The sequence below is a fragment of the Panulirus ornatus genome, chromosome 44 (assembly GCF_036320965.1).
Source record: "Panulirus ornatus isolate Po-2019 chromosome 44, ASM3632096v1, whole genome shotgun sequence".
Classification (NCBI taxonomy): Eukaryota; Metazoa; Arthropoda; class Malacostraca; order Decapoda; family Palinuridae; genus Panulirus; species Panulirus ornatus.
The window spans coordinates 6813383-6826669 of NC_092267.1; the positions used below are offsets into that span (position 1 = coordinate 6813383).

Consider the following 13287-nt stretch of genomic DNA (forward strand, 5'->3'; position numbering starts at 1 on the left):
CCACTTGTAGGGGTCAGGAAGTAGGTCAAGGATTAAGGAAATGATAACAGAATAAAATATGATGAACATCAAAAATCATATAGTCTATGAAAACCGTAATTTTCCACTAATTAGAATTATTCTTTAAACTTGAAAGCATGATCCTTCTCTGAGATACATATATTCACAAATGTAGCAATACAAGTAATCTGGATATTTCTCTAAATAACTTATGTCCCTAAGAACAAAAACAGATGCTCTCCATATTATAAACTTACTCTTTTTGGACAGATTCTATACATATTCAACCTCATTAGGTAATATAAAAAAAATAGGTAATGAAGGATATCAGGGCAATTCAAGACAGTACATGATGGTCCATGGTATGAGCAGTATTTGCAATGAAGGCAAACATTCGTATGTAACAATTCGTAAGTACCAAACAGGTTTCCGTGATGAAACTGATACAATAAATAACCATTTTTCAAACCTTGGTTTTTATCATCTATCATTATCAAATTTTAGATACAATGTACAAGGCAAAAAGAAGTAACAGTTTCTGAACACTTTTCCTACAGAACAAAACTGTGAAAATAATGAAATGCAATATTGAGGTCTTCGCAACACTCTACTCTCATTTGCAAATTATATATAAACAGAACAAAATAAATCTAATTCATAGATACACTCTACTAATGGCAAAAGGGCAGGGACACCCATTCTCCTAGGTAGATTTGTAACTCTGTCCTTATGTTGTTTAACATACACGTTAACTGTAGGATGGTTGTACATCACTGTCTTGGAAATAATACCAAACATACTCGAGTTTAAGATTTTTTAGTGATAAACCCCTAGTAGTAGCTATATTGCAAGATCTGTTTGTTCTGGACTCCTGTAGTGAGCACATTAAGTGATTCTTCATTTGAATAACTAAGGGTATGTACTTCATTAATTTTGGTGAATGTAGAAAATCACTTGCAGCAACGGGACTCAATATGCAAGAAGGAAAAATATCATTAGGCCAACTAGATCAAATATTAAGGTACCTACAATGTGAATTTGGGTTGATTTCCCTCCTAGTGGGTATTCTTTGGTAGAAATCTCTGTTAGGTTACTGATTTACCAAGTCTAACCCATATTTGGCTGACTAATTTTGGCTTTTCCACTTTGTGGTTGAGTCATGGGCCCAATAAATTTGGAGTTCTAAGTCAATTTTACAGAAAAAAACAGACTTCTGATCTGTACAGCAATTCTAATTCAACTGTCTATATGGTATACAAGCTGACTGCATTTGCCATAAAAGTTCTGTTTGACTATTCTTTTGTCATACTATCAATTTCATGAACATTGTCTTTTAATTGAGACAGAAATTAGTTAATACATTCCTAACTTTGGTGAACTGAGGATAAAGTAATGACGATATATAGATGGAAAGAGGGCCAGGTTTATCATCTGTATCGTAAACTCATTTAAATAATGCAGATATGGCTTACAAATTGCTCATTCTTCCCACAGAACTATCCAGGTCAAATTTTTTTCTGTTATAAAGTACTATTCACCTTTGGGAATATGTTCTTTGTTGATCAACTTACAGACAAGAAATCACACTCTAAACTACAAAATAATGAAGGTGTTACTGGACCCTGCCTGCATGGGGATCATTGCAAGTAGAAAATCACCTTCTACAACATTGTATCATCATCTTAGGGTAAAAAGGAGTACAATCTCTTTGAGGAACTTTTCACTCAAAAGTAGTCCACCATTTCAATTCTACAGATTGGAGCACAGCCTTGAAGCTGCATGAGCTAAGTAAATGGGGTCCTGGGTTTAAATCATTAAACTGAAGTACTGATCACTTTTATCTTTGAAATCTGAAATAAAAGTTTAAGTTTACACTCTACAGAAAATGTATTCCATAGCCCTCTCTGATTAATGTTTAGTGAAGTGCATTACATTTTCCATGAATCAATTTACAATCGAAATGTTAACAAGCATTCTATGTACTGTTGTTTATTTGCTGATATCAGTATATAATGATTTTTTTAAAAGTCACAGTTAAGTGTCGGCCACACATTAACACCATCAGCTTCATTTTGAACAGGTATTTGTTATTCCCCTAGACAGTAAAATAGACAAAAATAAATACAGCTGCATTCTGTACAACATAAAACTCATTATTCTTCCTTTCATATCAATGACACGTTGACAGACAGACAAACAGACACAAACACACGCATCTGAAGAAGAGAAACCAAAATGGTTCCAGATTTAAAGAGTTTCGCTATAGTGAAATGCTGAAGGCTACACAACAATCTACCTTTGAGATGAAAAAAGGGAAAGGGTGACCTGATAACAGCATGTAAGTTCATATATCAATTGGATAACATTATGGTAAACAGGTCTTAACAAGGTGCAGTACCAGAGTTAACAGGGGCTATAACCAGAATCTGAAAAAGAGAATGGTTGAGAAGGATATGCAGGTCAAGTGTAAGAGAAGTGAGTGTTAGAATGATCAAAGCAAGACGTTGAATGCTGGCAACTTACACAGATTTCTCTATACTGTATAAATTGGTAACTAAAAACACACACACACACACACACACACTGGTTAGTGAACAGAATAGAGCAGCCACAAGACAAGAAATTAAGTAAGAAACTTGTTAAAAAAGATAGGAAGTACCTCTAAACTATAAGAGTGGTGGATGAATGGATACATTGATTAAGGACATAATTAATGCAGACACCATACAAAAAATTGAGGTATATGAGAGCTGAGAATGCTTAAGATGTGGGGTTCCACAAGAGAGAAACTTTCACCCCAGGCAGTAAAAATAGGTAATTACAAACAAACAAACAAATAATATATATGATGGATATGAGTAAAACTGAAAGTGGATGAAGAGAGATGGGTGATTATTGGTGCCTATGCACCTGGGCATGAGAAGAAAGATCATGAGAAGCAAATGCTTTGGGAGAAGCTGAGTAAGTGTATTAGTAGTTTTGATGCACGAGACTGGGTTACAGTGATGGGTGATTTGAATGCAAAGGTGAGTAATGTGGCAGTTGAGGGAATAATTGGTGTACATTGGGTGTTCAGTGTTGTAAATGGAAATGGTGAAGAGCTTGTAGACTAGTGTGCTGAAAAAGGACTGGTAATTGGGAATACCTGGTTTAAAAGAGAGATATACATAAGTATACATATGTAAGTAGGAGAAATGCCCAGAGAGCATCATTGGATTACGTGTTAATTGATAGGCACGTGAGAGACTTTTGGATGTTAATGTGCTGAGAGGTGCAACTGGAGGGATGTCTGATCATTATCTTGTGGAGGGGAAGGTGAAGATTTGTAGAGTTTTTCAGAAAAGAAGAGAGAATGTTGCAGTGAAGAGAGTGGTGAGAGTAAGTGAGCTTGGGAAGGAGACTTGTGTGAGGAAATACCGGGATAGACTGAGTGCAGAATGGAAAAAGGTGAGAGTAAAGGACAGTAGGGGAGTAGGGGAGGAAAGGCATGTATTCAGGGAAGCAGTGATGGCTTGCGCAAAAGATGCTTGTGGCATGAGAAGCGTGGGAGGTGGGCAGATTAGAAAGGGTAGTGAGTGGTGGGATGAAGAAGTAAGATTGTTAGTAAAAGAGAGGAGAGGCATTTGGACGTGTTTTGTAGGGAAATAGTGCAAATGACTGGGAGATGTATAAGAGAAAGAGGCAGGAGGTCAAGAGAAAGGTGGAAGAGGTGAAAAAGAGGGCAAATGAGAGTTAGGGTGAGAGAGTATCATTAAATTTTAGGGAGGATAAAACGACGTTCTGGAAGGAGGTAAATAAAGTGCGTAAGACAAGGGAGCAAATGGGAACTTCAGTGAAGGGCGCAAATGGGGAGGTGATAACAAGTAGTGGTGATGTGAGAAGGAGATGGAGTGAGTATTTTGAAGGTTTGTTGAATGTGTTTGATGATAGAGTGGCAGATATAGGGTGTTTTGGTCGAGGTGGTGTGCAAAGTGTGAGGGTTAGGGAAAATGAGTTGGTAAACAGAGAAGAGGTAGTAAAAGCTTTGCGGAAGATGAAAGCCGGCAAGGCAGCAGGTTTGGATGGTATTGCAGTGGAATTTATTAAAAAAGGGGGTGACTGTATTGTTGACTGGTTGGTAAGGTTATTTAATGTGTGTATGACTCATGGTGAGGTGCCTGAGGATTGGCGGAATGCGTGCATAGTGCCATTGTACAAAGGCAAAGGGGATAAGAGTGAGTGCTCAAATTACAGAGGTATAAGTTTGTTGAGTATTCCTGGCAAATTATATGGGAGGGTATTGATTGAGAGGGTGAAGGCATGTACAGAGCATCAGATTGGGGAAGAGCAGTGTGGTTTCAGAAGTGGTAGAGGATGTGTGGATCAGGTGTTTGCTTTGAAGAATGTATGTGAGAAATACTTAGAAAAGCAAATGGATTTGTATGTAGCATTTATGGATCTGGAGAAGGCATATGATAGAGTTGATAGAGATGCTCTGTGGAAGGTATTAAGAATATATGGTGTGGGAGGCAAGTTGTTAGAAGCAGTGAAAAGTTTTTATCGAGGATGTAAGGCATGTGTACCTGTAGGAAGAGAGGAAAGTGATTGGTTCTCAGTGAATGTAGGTTTGCGGCAGGGGTGTGTGATGTCTCCATGGTTGTTTAATTTGTTTATGGATGGGGTTGTTAGGGAGGTGAATGCAAGAGTTTTGGAAAGAGGGGCAAGTATGAAGTCTGTTGGGGATGAGAGCTTGGGAAGTGAGTCAGTTGTTGTTCGCTGATGATACAGCGCTGGTGGCTGATTCATGTGAGAAACTGCAGAAGCTGGTAACTGAGTTTGGTAAAGTGTATGAAAGAAGAAAGTTAAGAGTAAATGTGAATAAGAGCAAGGTTATTAGGTACAGTAGGGTTGAGGGTCAATTCAATTGGGAGGTGAGTTTGAATGGAGAAAAACTGGAGGAAGTGAAGTGTTTTAGATATCTGGGAGTGGATCTGGCAGCGGATGGAACCATGGAAGTGGAAGTGGATCATAGGGTGGGGGAGGGGGCGAAAATTCTGGGAGCCTTGAAGAATGTGTGGAAGTCGAGAACATTATCTCGGAAAGCAAAAATGGGTATGTTTGAAGGAATAGTGGTTCCAACAATGTTGTATGGTTGCGAGGCGTGGACTATGGATAGAGTTGTGCGTAGGAGGATGGATGTGCTGGAAATGAGATGTTTGAGGACAATGTGTGGTGTGAGGTGGTTTGATCGAGTAAGTAACGTAAGGGTAAGGGAGATGTGTGGAAATGAAAAGAGCGTGGTTGAGAGAGCAGAAGAGGGTGTTTTGAAATGGTTTGGTCACATGGAGAGAATGAGTGAGGAAAGATTGACCAAGAGGATATATGTGTCGGAGGTGGAGGGAACGAGGAGAAGAGGGAGACCAAATTGGAGGTGGAAAGATGGAGTGAAAAAGATTTTGTGTGATCGGGGCCTGAACATGCAGGAGGGTGAAAGGAGGGCAATGAATAGAGTGAATTGGAGCGATGTGGTATACCGGGGTTGACGTGCTGTCAGTGGATTGAATCAAGGCATGTGTATGGGGGTGGGTTGGGCCATTTCTTTCATCTGTTTCCTTGCGCTACCTCGCAAACGCGGGAGACAGCGATAAAAAAAGAAAAAAAAAAAAAAAGACATTTTGGAAGGAGGTAAATAAAGTGTGTAAGCCAAGACAACAAATGGGAACATCAGTGAAGGGGGCAAATGGGGAAGTAAAAACAAGTAGTGGTGAGGAGATGGAATGAGCATTTTGAAGGTTTGTTAAATGTGTTAGATGACAGAGTGGCAGATATAGGGTGTTTTGGTCGAGGTGGTGTGCAAAGTGAGAGGGCTAGGGAGAATGATATGGTAAACAGAGAAGAGGTACTAAAAGCTTTGCAGAAGATGAAAGCCAGCAAGGCAGCGGGTTTGGATGGTATTGCAGTGGAATTTATTAAAAAAGGGGGTGAGTGTGTGGTTGACTAGTTGGTAAGAATATTTAATGTATGTATGTCTCATGGTGAGGTGTCTGAGGATTGGCCGAATGCATGCACAGTGCCAGTGAACAAGGGGATAAAGGTGAGTGCTCAAATTACAGAGGTATAAGTTTGTTGAGTATTCCTGGGATATTATATGGGAGGGTATTGACTGAGAGAGTGAAAACATGTACAGAGCATCAGATTGGGAAAGAGCAGTGTAGTTTCAGAAGTGGTAGAGGATGTGTGGATCAGGTGTTTGCTTTGAAGAATGTATGTGAGAAATACTTAGAAAAACAAATGGATTTATATGTAGCATTTATGAATCTGGAGAAGGCATATGACAGAGTGATAGAGATGCTCTGTGGAAGGTATTAAGAATATATGGTGTGGGAGGCAAGTTGCTGGAAGCAGTGAAGAGTTTTTATCGAGGATGTAAGGCATGTGTACGTATAGGAAGAGAGGAAAGTGATTGGTTCTTAGTGAATGTCGGTTTGCGGCAGGGGTGCGTGATGTCTCTATGGTTGTTTAATTTGTTTATGGATGGGGTTGTTAGGGAGGTGAATGCAAGAGTTTCAGAGAGAGGGGCAAGTATGCAGTCTGTTGCAGATGAGAGGGCTTGGGAAGTGAGTCAGTTTGTTGTTCACTGATGATACAGTGCTGGTGGCTGATTCAGGTGAGAAACTGCAGAAGCTGGTGACTGAGTTTAGTAAAATGTGTGAAAGAAGAAAGCTGAGAGCAAATGTAAATAAGAGCAAGGTTATTAGGTACAGTAGGGTTGAGGGACAAGTCAATTGGGAGGTAAGTTTGAATGGAGAAAAACTAGAGGAAGTGAAGTGTTTTATATATCTGGGAGTGGATTTGGCAGTGGATGGAACCATGGAAGCGGAAGTGAGTCGCAGGGTGGGGGAGGGGGCCAAAGTTCTGGGAGCATTGAAAAATGTGTGGAAGGTGAGTGCATAAACTCGGAAAGCAAAAATGGGTATGTTTGAAGGAATATTGGTTCCAACAATGTTATATGGTTGCGAGGCGTGGGCTATAGATAGAGTTGTGCAGAGGAGGGTGGATGTGTTGGAAATGAGATGCTTGTGACCAAACCATTTCAAAACACCCTCTTCTGCTCTCTCAACAACACTCTTTTTATTACCACATATCTCTCTTACTCTTTCATCGCTTACTCGATCAAATCACCTCACACCACATATTGTCCTCAAACATTTTATTTCCACCATATCCACCCTCCTCCGCATGACCCTATCTATAGCCCATGCCTCGCAACCATATAACACTGTTGGAACCACTATTCCTTCAAACATACCCATAACCTTCGCTCCTTCCCCCACCCTGTGACCACTTCCACTTCCATGGTTCCATTTGGTGCCAAATCCACTCCCAGATGTCTGAAACACTTCACTTCCTCTAGTTTTTCCTCCTCTGAAACTTACCTCCCAATTAACTTGTCCTTCAACCCTACTGAACCTAATAACCTTGCTCTTATTCACCTACATATATATTCATTTATTATCTATCAAACTTAATCGCCATCTTCCGCATTAGAGAGGTAGCACAAGGAATAATCTATGGGCAGGTATATGTTTGTAAAATCATTCACTAAACAGATAAAAATTGGATTATGCCTCACAAGTCTGGTTCATTTCACCAAAAGAAACTCAAAGACCTAGATGTTCTATCCCTACCTCTTTCAAACAATGGTTCACTATCTACAACATCATCACTCTGTTATATAAACTCAAAGGATGTGATCAGGCCACCTATCATTCTTCTCTCATCCATAGTGAGCATTTTATAAGGCCTCTAGCCTTTCCCTATAGCTCAGTTCTTTTCAATCTCAAACTACCACTGCTCTTCTTGTCTGTACCTTCTCTATCAGCTTTCAGTGCTGAAGGAGTAAAACTTGCAAACATAAGAACAAGTTAATAGAGAATATGTGGAAGAAAACTGTAAAGATAGTGCCAGAATTAAGTGCTGGTTTGCAGAGGAAGCATTTATTATCTATTTGTAATTGCTTATTCATCCCTGGTAATAGGGAAAAAGAAAACTTCCCACGTATTCCCTGCGTATCATAGAAGGCAACTAAAAGGGGTGGGAGTAGGGGGGCTGGAAATCCTCCCGTCCTATTTTGCTTTTCCAAAAGAAGGAACAAGAGACATGGGCCATATGAGGATTTTCCCTCTGAGTCTCAGTTATCCATTCTTAATGCTACCTCACTAATGCAGGAAATGGCAAATATACATCAAAAAAATTATCTATTCGCACAGTATGGAGAGAGAGTTATACACTTAAGGGACCCCACCTCCTGAACTTTCTATGCCATCAGGTTGGCTTTTAAGATTTTGTAAACTGCCTTATTGGTTAGTTTATTCCACCCATCCACCACCCTAATACTAAACCAGTACATAACATCCTATCTAATTAGCTTTTTTCCCCAGCTTTTTGATATGGTTTCTAGTTACACTACTGATGCATATGAAAAACAATTCAGTTTCATATTCATCCATCTGATTTAGAAACTCGAAGGCTGTTCTCAGATCTCCTCTCTCTCTCTTTCTCTCCTCTCCTCCATGGTGGACAGCTTTGTAGCCCTCTATCCAGCCAGCATCATTAAGGTCTACGAGAGCATGGAATGAGTCTATACAAGTCTGAAATCAAGCTGCAAAGATGGTATGTGAAGTAAAAGAGCAAGACTACAGGGAGTGGAAAACAGCCATAAATTTGCCATTGTTAGAAGTGAGTTGGAAAAAGGGAGACATGATTACAATTTTCAACTTTCTGAATTATTTAAATGATGTCCATTTCAAAAGGTTCTTTGACATATGGTGGAAATGATCAACTACAGAACACAATAGAAAAACAAGCAAGATAAGAATCAGGGAGAAATGATGAAATACTTCTTTATAATCTTTGAGTAAGGCAAGGTGACTAAAAGAGAATGCAAATATCATACAAGTTTTAAAACTGTGTCACAGAAAAGAGAGGTGGAGAAACAGGGCCCCACCAGCATTAAGGTAAATGCAAAGAGGATATAAGTGTTAAAAAGAAATATCACAAAAAGAGACATAGGGAGACAGGTCCCAAGCAGCACAAAGGTGAATACAAAGAGCATATAAGTTTAAAAATGGTATCACAGAAAAGAGAGGTGGGGGAGAACAGGCCCAATCAAAGTAAAGGTTCCTTCCAGCATGCACAAACAGGTAGTCACAAAACTAAACACCAAAACACAACACAACACAATACAAACACAGACACACATACAATCATACACACACACACACACATACACACACACACACACAGACACGAAGATACATAGCTTGAAGGGATATATAAACTCACATGTCTTTCAGCAAATCCCACTTTAGAATATTAGAATATCAACAATCTTGATAACATAAGCATGAGTTATCATATGACAAAATTTTTAATGTCATATGATTGGAAATATCAAGAAACTTAGTTCCAAAAATGTATGAAAAATCACATTTAGTCTAAGGCATCTGGTCAACTTATGCTTACGAAAGATTTATTCTGCATTACTATTTGTGATGCAAAACTTCCTATAGCACAGTCAATCAGCCCTAAATCAAATAAATTTGCAGTGTGTGCATGCATGTACGAGCAGGCAGATATATATATGAGCTCTTCACAAAAATAAAGCATCATGTGAATGCACACCAGCTGAATGAATATGCTTAAAACCAAGAGGTTACTGATGGGGCCTAGGTAATGGCATAGGGAAAAAGAAAAACCAACCACCATCAAGCACTGTTTCCTTCCTACAATATTCATTTTAGTGAGAAATACCTGCAAGAATGCAAATGGTAACCCTGGATTGTCCATGGAACTCTTCCTGCATCATCTTTGAACGTGAAAAATAAACAATAAAAAAAAGTGTGGAACTATGTACATCGTTTATGATTTTTCAACTATCAAGGAAGAAAATGCTAAATGAACATGGTACTTTAGCATACAAAGAGCCAGGGCAGGCTTGGCTTATGACACTCAGAAGAATTGTGAATATAATAGGTGAAGGTTAAGATACAAGCTTACCGAATCTGGTTACCAAAGTTTCTAAACCGGGATATTTTGCGATGCCTTGGGAGCTCCTCTGGGCCCCTGGATGGTTTTAGCATGAGCTGCTCCTGAAAGAAGTTCCTTTCTTAAAAAGATTAAAATCACCATATCTTGGACATCAGAATTCAATAATTAATCAATCAATCAAACAACCCCAAAAACCCCATCAATAGGGGTTCATAAGAGGTAAGGCTATTCTCCAACTATTCCTTTGGAGTGTCAAAGAGTTCCTCTACACGAATGAACTTTTTGTTCACTGAGAGTAATGCAATCTCACTGAAAGTAAATTTTCATAGTGTGACAAAATACAGGTGGACAACAATGAGTGGATGGATCTTTCTTCGTCTGTTTCCTGGCATTACCTCACTAACGTGGGAAATGGTAATCAAGTATCTGTTCCTATTGCTATCTCATTAATTTGGGAAAAAGTGCTGAAGTATGAACTATATATGACCTTTTTTTTTTATCATCATTATACTTGATCACCAATTCCTGCATTAGCAAGTTAGCACCAAGAAAGATGCATCCACTCATATTTACACACAGATATATATATATATATATATATATATATATATATTATCCCTGGGGATAGGGGATTAAGAGTACTTCCCACGTATTCCCTGCGTGTCGTAGAAGGCGACTAAAAGGGGAGGGAGCGGGGGGCTGGAAATCCTCCCCTCTCGTTTTTTTTTTTTTTTTTTTTTTTTTTTCCCCAAAAGAAGGAACAGAGAATTGGGCCAGGTGAGGGTATTCCCTCAAAGGCCCAGTCCTCTGTTCTTAACGCTACCTCGCTAATGCGGGAAATGGCGAATAGTTTGAAAGAAAGAAAGAGATATATATATATATATATATATATATATATTTTTTTTTTTTTTTTTTTTTTTTTTTTTTTTTTTTATACTTTGTCGCTGTCTCCCGCGTTTGCGAGGTAGCGCAAGGAAACAGACGAAAGAAATGGCCCAACCCCCCCCCCCCCATACACATGTACATACACACGTCCACACACGCAAATATACATACCTACACAGCTTTCCATGGTTTACCCCAGACGCTTCACATGCTTTGCTTCAATCCACTGACAGCACGTCAACCCCTGTATACCACATGACTCCAATTCACTCTATTTCTTGCCCTCCTTTCACCCTCCTGCATGTTCAGGCCCCGATCACACAAAATCTTTTTCACTCCATCTTTCCACCTCCAATTTGGTCTCCCTCTTCTCCTCGTTCCCTCCACCTCCGACACATATATCCTCTTGGTCAATCTCTCCTCACTCATTCTCTCCATGTGCCCAAACCATTTCAAAACACCCTCTTCTGCTCTCTCAACCACGCTCTTTTTTTTTCCACACATCTCTCTCACCCTTACGTTACTTACTCGATCAAACCACCTCACACCACACATTGTCCTCAAACATCTCATTTCCAGCACATCCATCCTCCTGCGCACATCTCTATCCATAGCCCACGCCTCGCAACCATACAGCATTGTTGGAACCACTATTCCCTCAAACATACCCATTTTTGCTTTCCGAGATAATGTTCTCGACTTCCACACATTTTTCAAGGCTCCCAAAATTTTCGCCCCCTCCCCCACCCTATGATCCACTTCCGCTTCCATGGTTCCATCCGCTGACAGATCCACTCCCAGATATCTAAAACACTTCACTTCCTCCAGTTTTTCTCCATTCAAACTCACCTCCCAATTGACTTGACCCTCACCCCTACTGTACCTAATAACCTTGCTCTTATTCACATTTACTCTCAACTTTCTTCTTCCACACACTTTACCAAACTCAGTCACCAGCTTCTGCAGTTTCTCACATGAATCAGCCACCAGCGCTGTATCATCAGCGAACAACAATTGACTCACTTCCCAAGCTCTCTCATCCCCAACAGACTTCATACTTGCCCCTCTTTCCAGGACTCTTGCATTTACCTCCTTTACAACCCCATCCATAAACAAATTAAACAACCATGGAGACATCACACACCCCTGCCGCAAACCTACATTCACTGAGAACCAATCACTTTCCTCTCTTCCTACACGTACACATGCCTTACATCCTCGATAAAAACTTTTCACTGCTTCTAACAACTTGCCTCCCACACCATATATTCTTAATACCTTCCACAGAGCATCTCTATCAACTCTATCATATGCCTTCTCCAGATCCATAAATGCTACATACAAATCCATTTGCTTTTCTAAGTATTTCTCACATACATTCTTCAAAGCAAACACCTGATCCACACATCCTCTACCACTTCTGAAACCGCACTGCTCTTCCCCAATCTGATGCTCTGTACATGCCTTCACCCTCTCAATCAATACCCTCCCATATAATTTACCAGGAATACTCAACAAACTTATACCTCTGTAATTTGAGCACTCACTCCTATCCCCTTTGCCTTTGTACAATGGCACCATGCACGCATTCCGCCAATCCTCAGGCACCTCACCATGAGTCATACATACATTAAATAACCTTACCAACCAGTCAACAATACAGTCACCCCCTTTCTTAATAAATTCCACTGCAATACCATCCAAACCTGCTGCCTTGCCGGCTTTCATCTTCCGCAAAGCCTTTACTACCTCTTCTCTGTTTACCAAATCATTTTCCCTAACCCTCTCACTTTGCACACCACCTCGACCAAAACACCCTATATCTGCCACTCTGTCATCAGACACATATATATATATATATATATATATATATATATATATATATATATATATATATATATATATATATACATACATACATGCGAATACACGTACATATACATATAGATATCAACAGGTACATATATACATATTCATACTTGCTTATCTTCATCCATTCCAAGCACCACCCCACCCAAAGGAAACAGCATTGTCACACCCTGCATCAGCGAGGTAGTGCCACAAAACAGACAAAGAAAGGATACATCCACTCATGCTCTCTCTCTCTCTCTCTCTCTCTCTCTCTCTCTCTCTATACATATTACTATTATTATAACTCAATCAAACCACCTCACACCACATACTCTCCTCAAACATCTCATTTCCAACACATCCACCCTCCTCCGCACAACCCTATCTATAGCCCACGTCTCACAACCACATAACATTGTTGGAACCACTATTCCTTCAAACATACCCATTTTTGCTTTCCGAGATAATGTTCTTGCCTTCCACACATTCTTCAATGCTCCCAGAACCTTCATCCCCTCCCCC

The 13287-nt window shown here is 39.8% G+C and overlaps 1 protein-coding gene across 1 annotated transcript in view; it reads right to left on the minus strand.

Annotated features, from left to right (window-relative positions):
• LOC139762695 (uncharacterized) overlaps positions 1–13287 on the minus strand; it is a 124210-nt gene that overhangs the window by 55755 nt on the left and 55168 nt on the right. The window contains exon 15 of the mRNA XM_071687662.1: positions 10039–10130. Coding sequence (XP_071543763.1) covers positions 10039–10130 — 92 coding nt within the window. The remainder of the gene's footprint in view (positions 1–10038; positions 10131–13287) is intronic.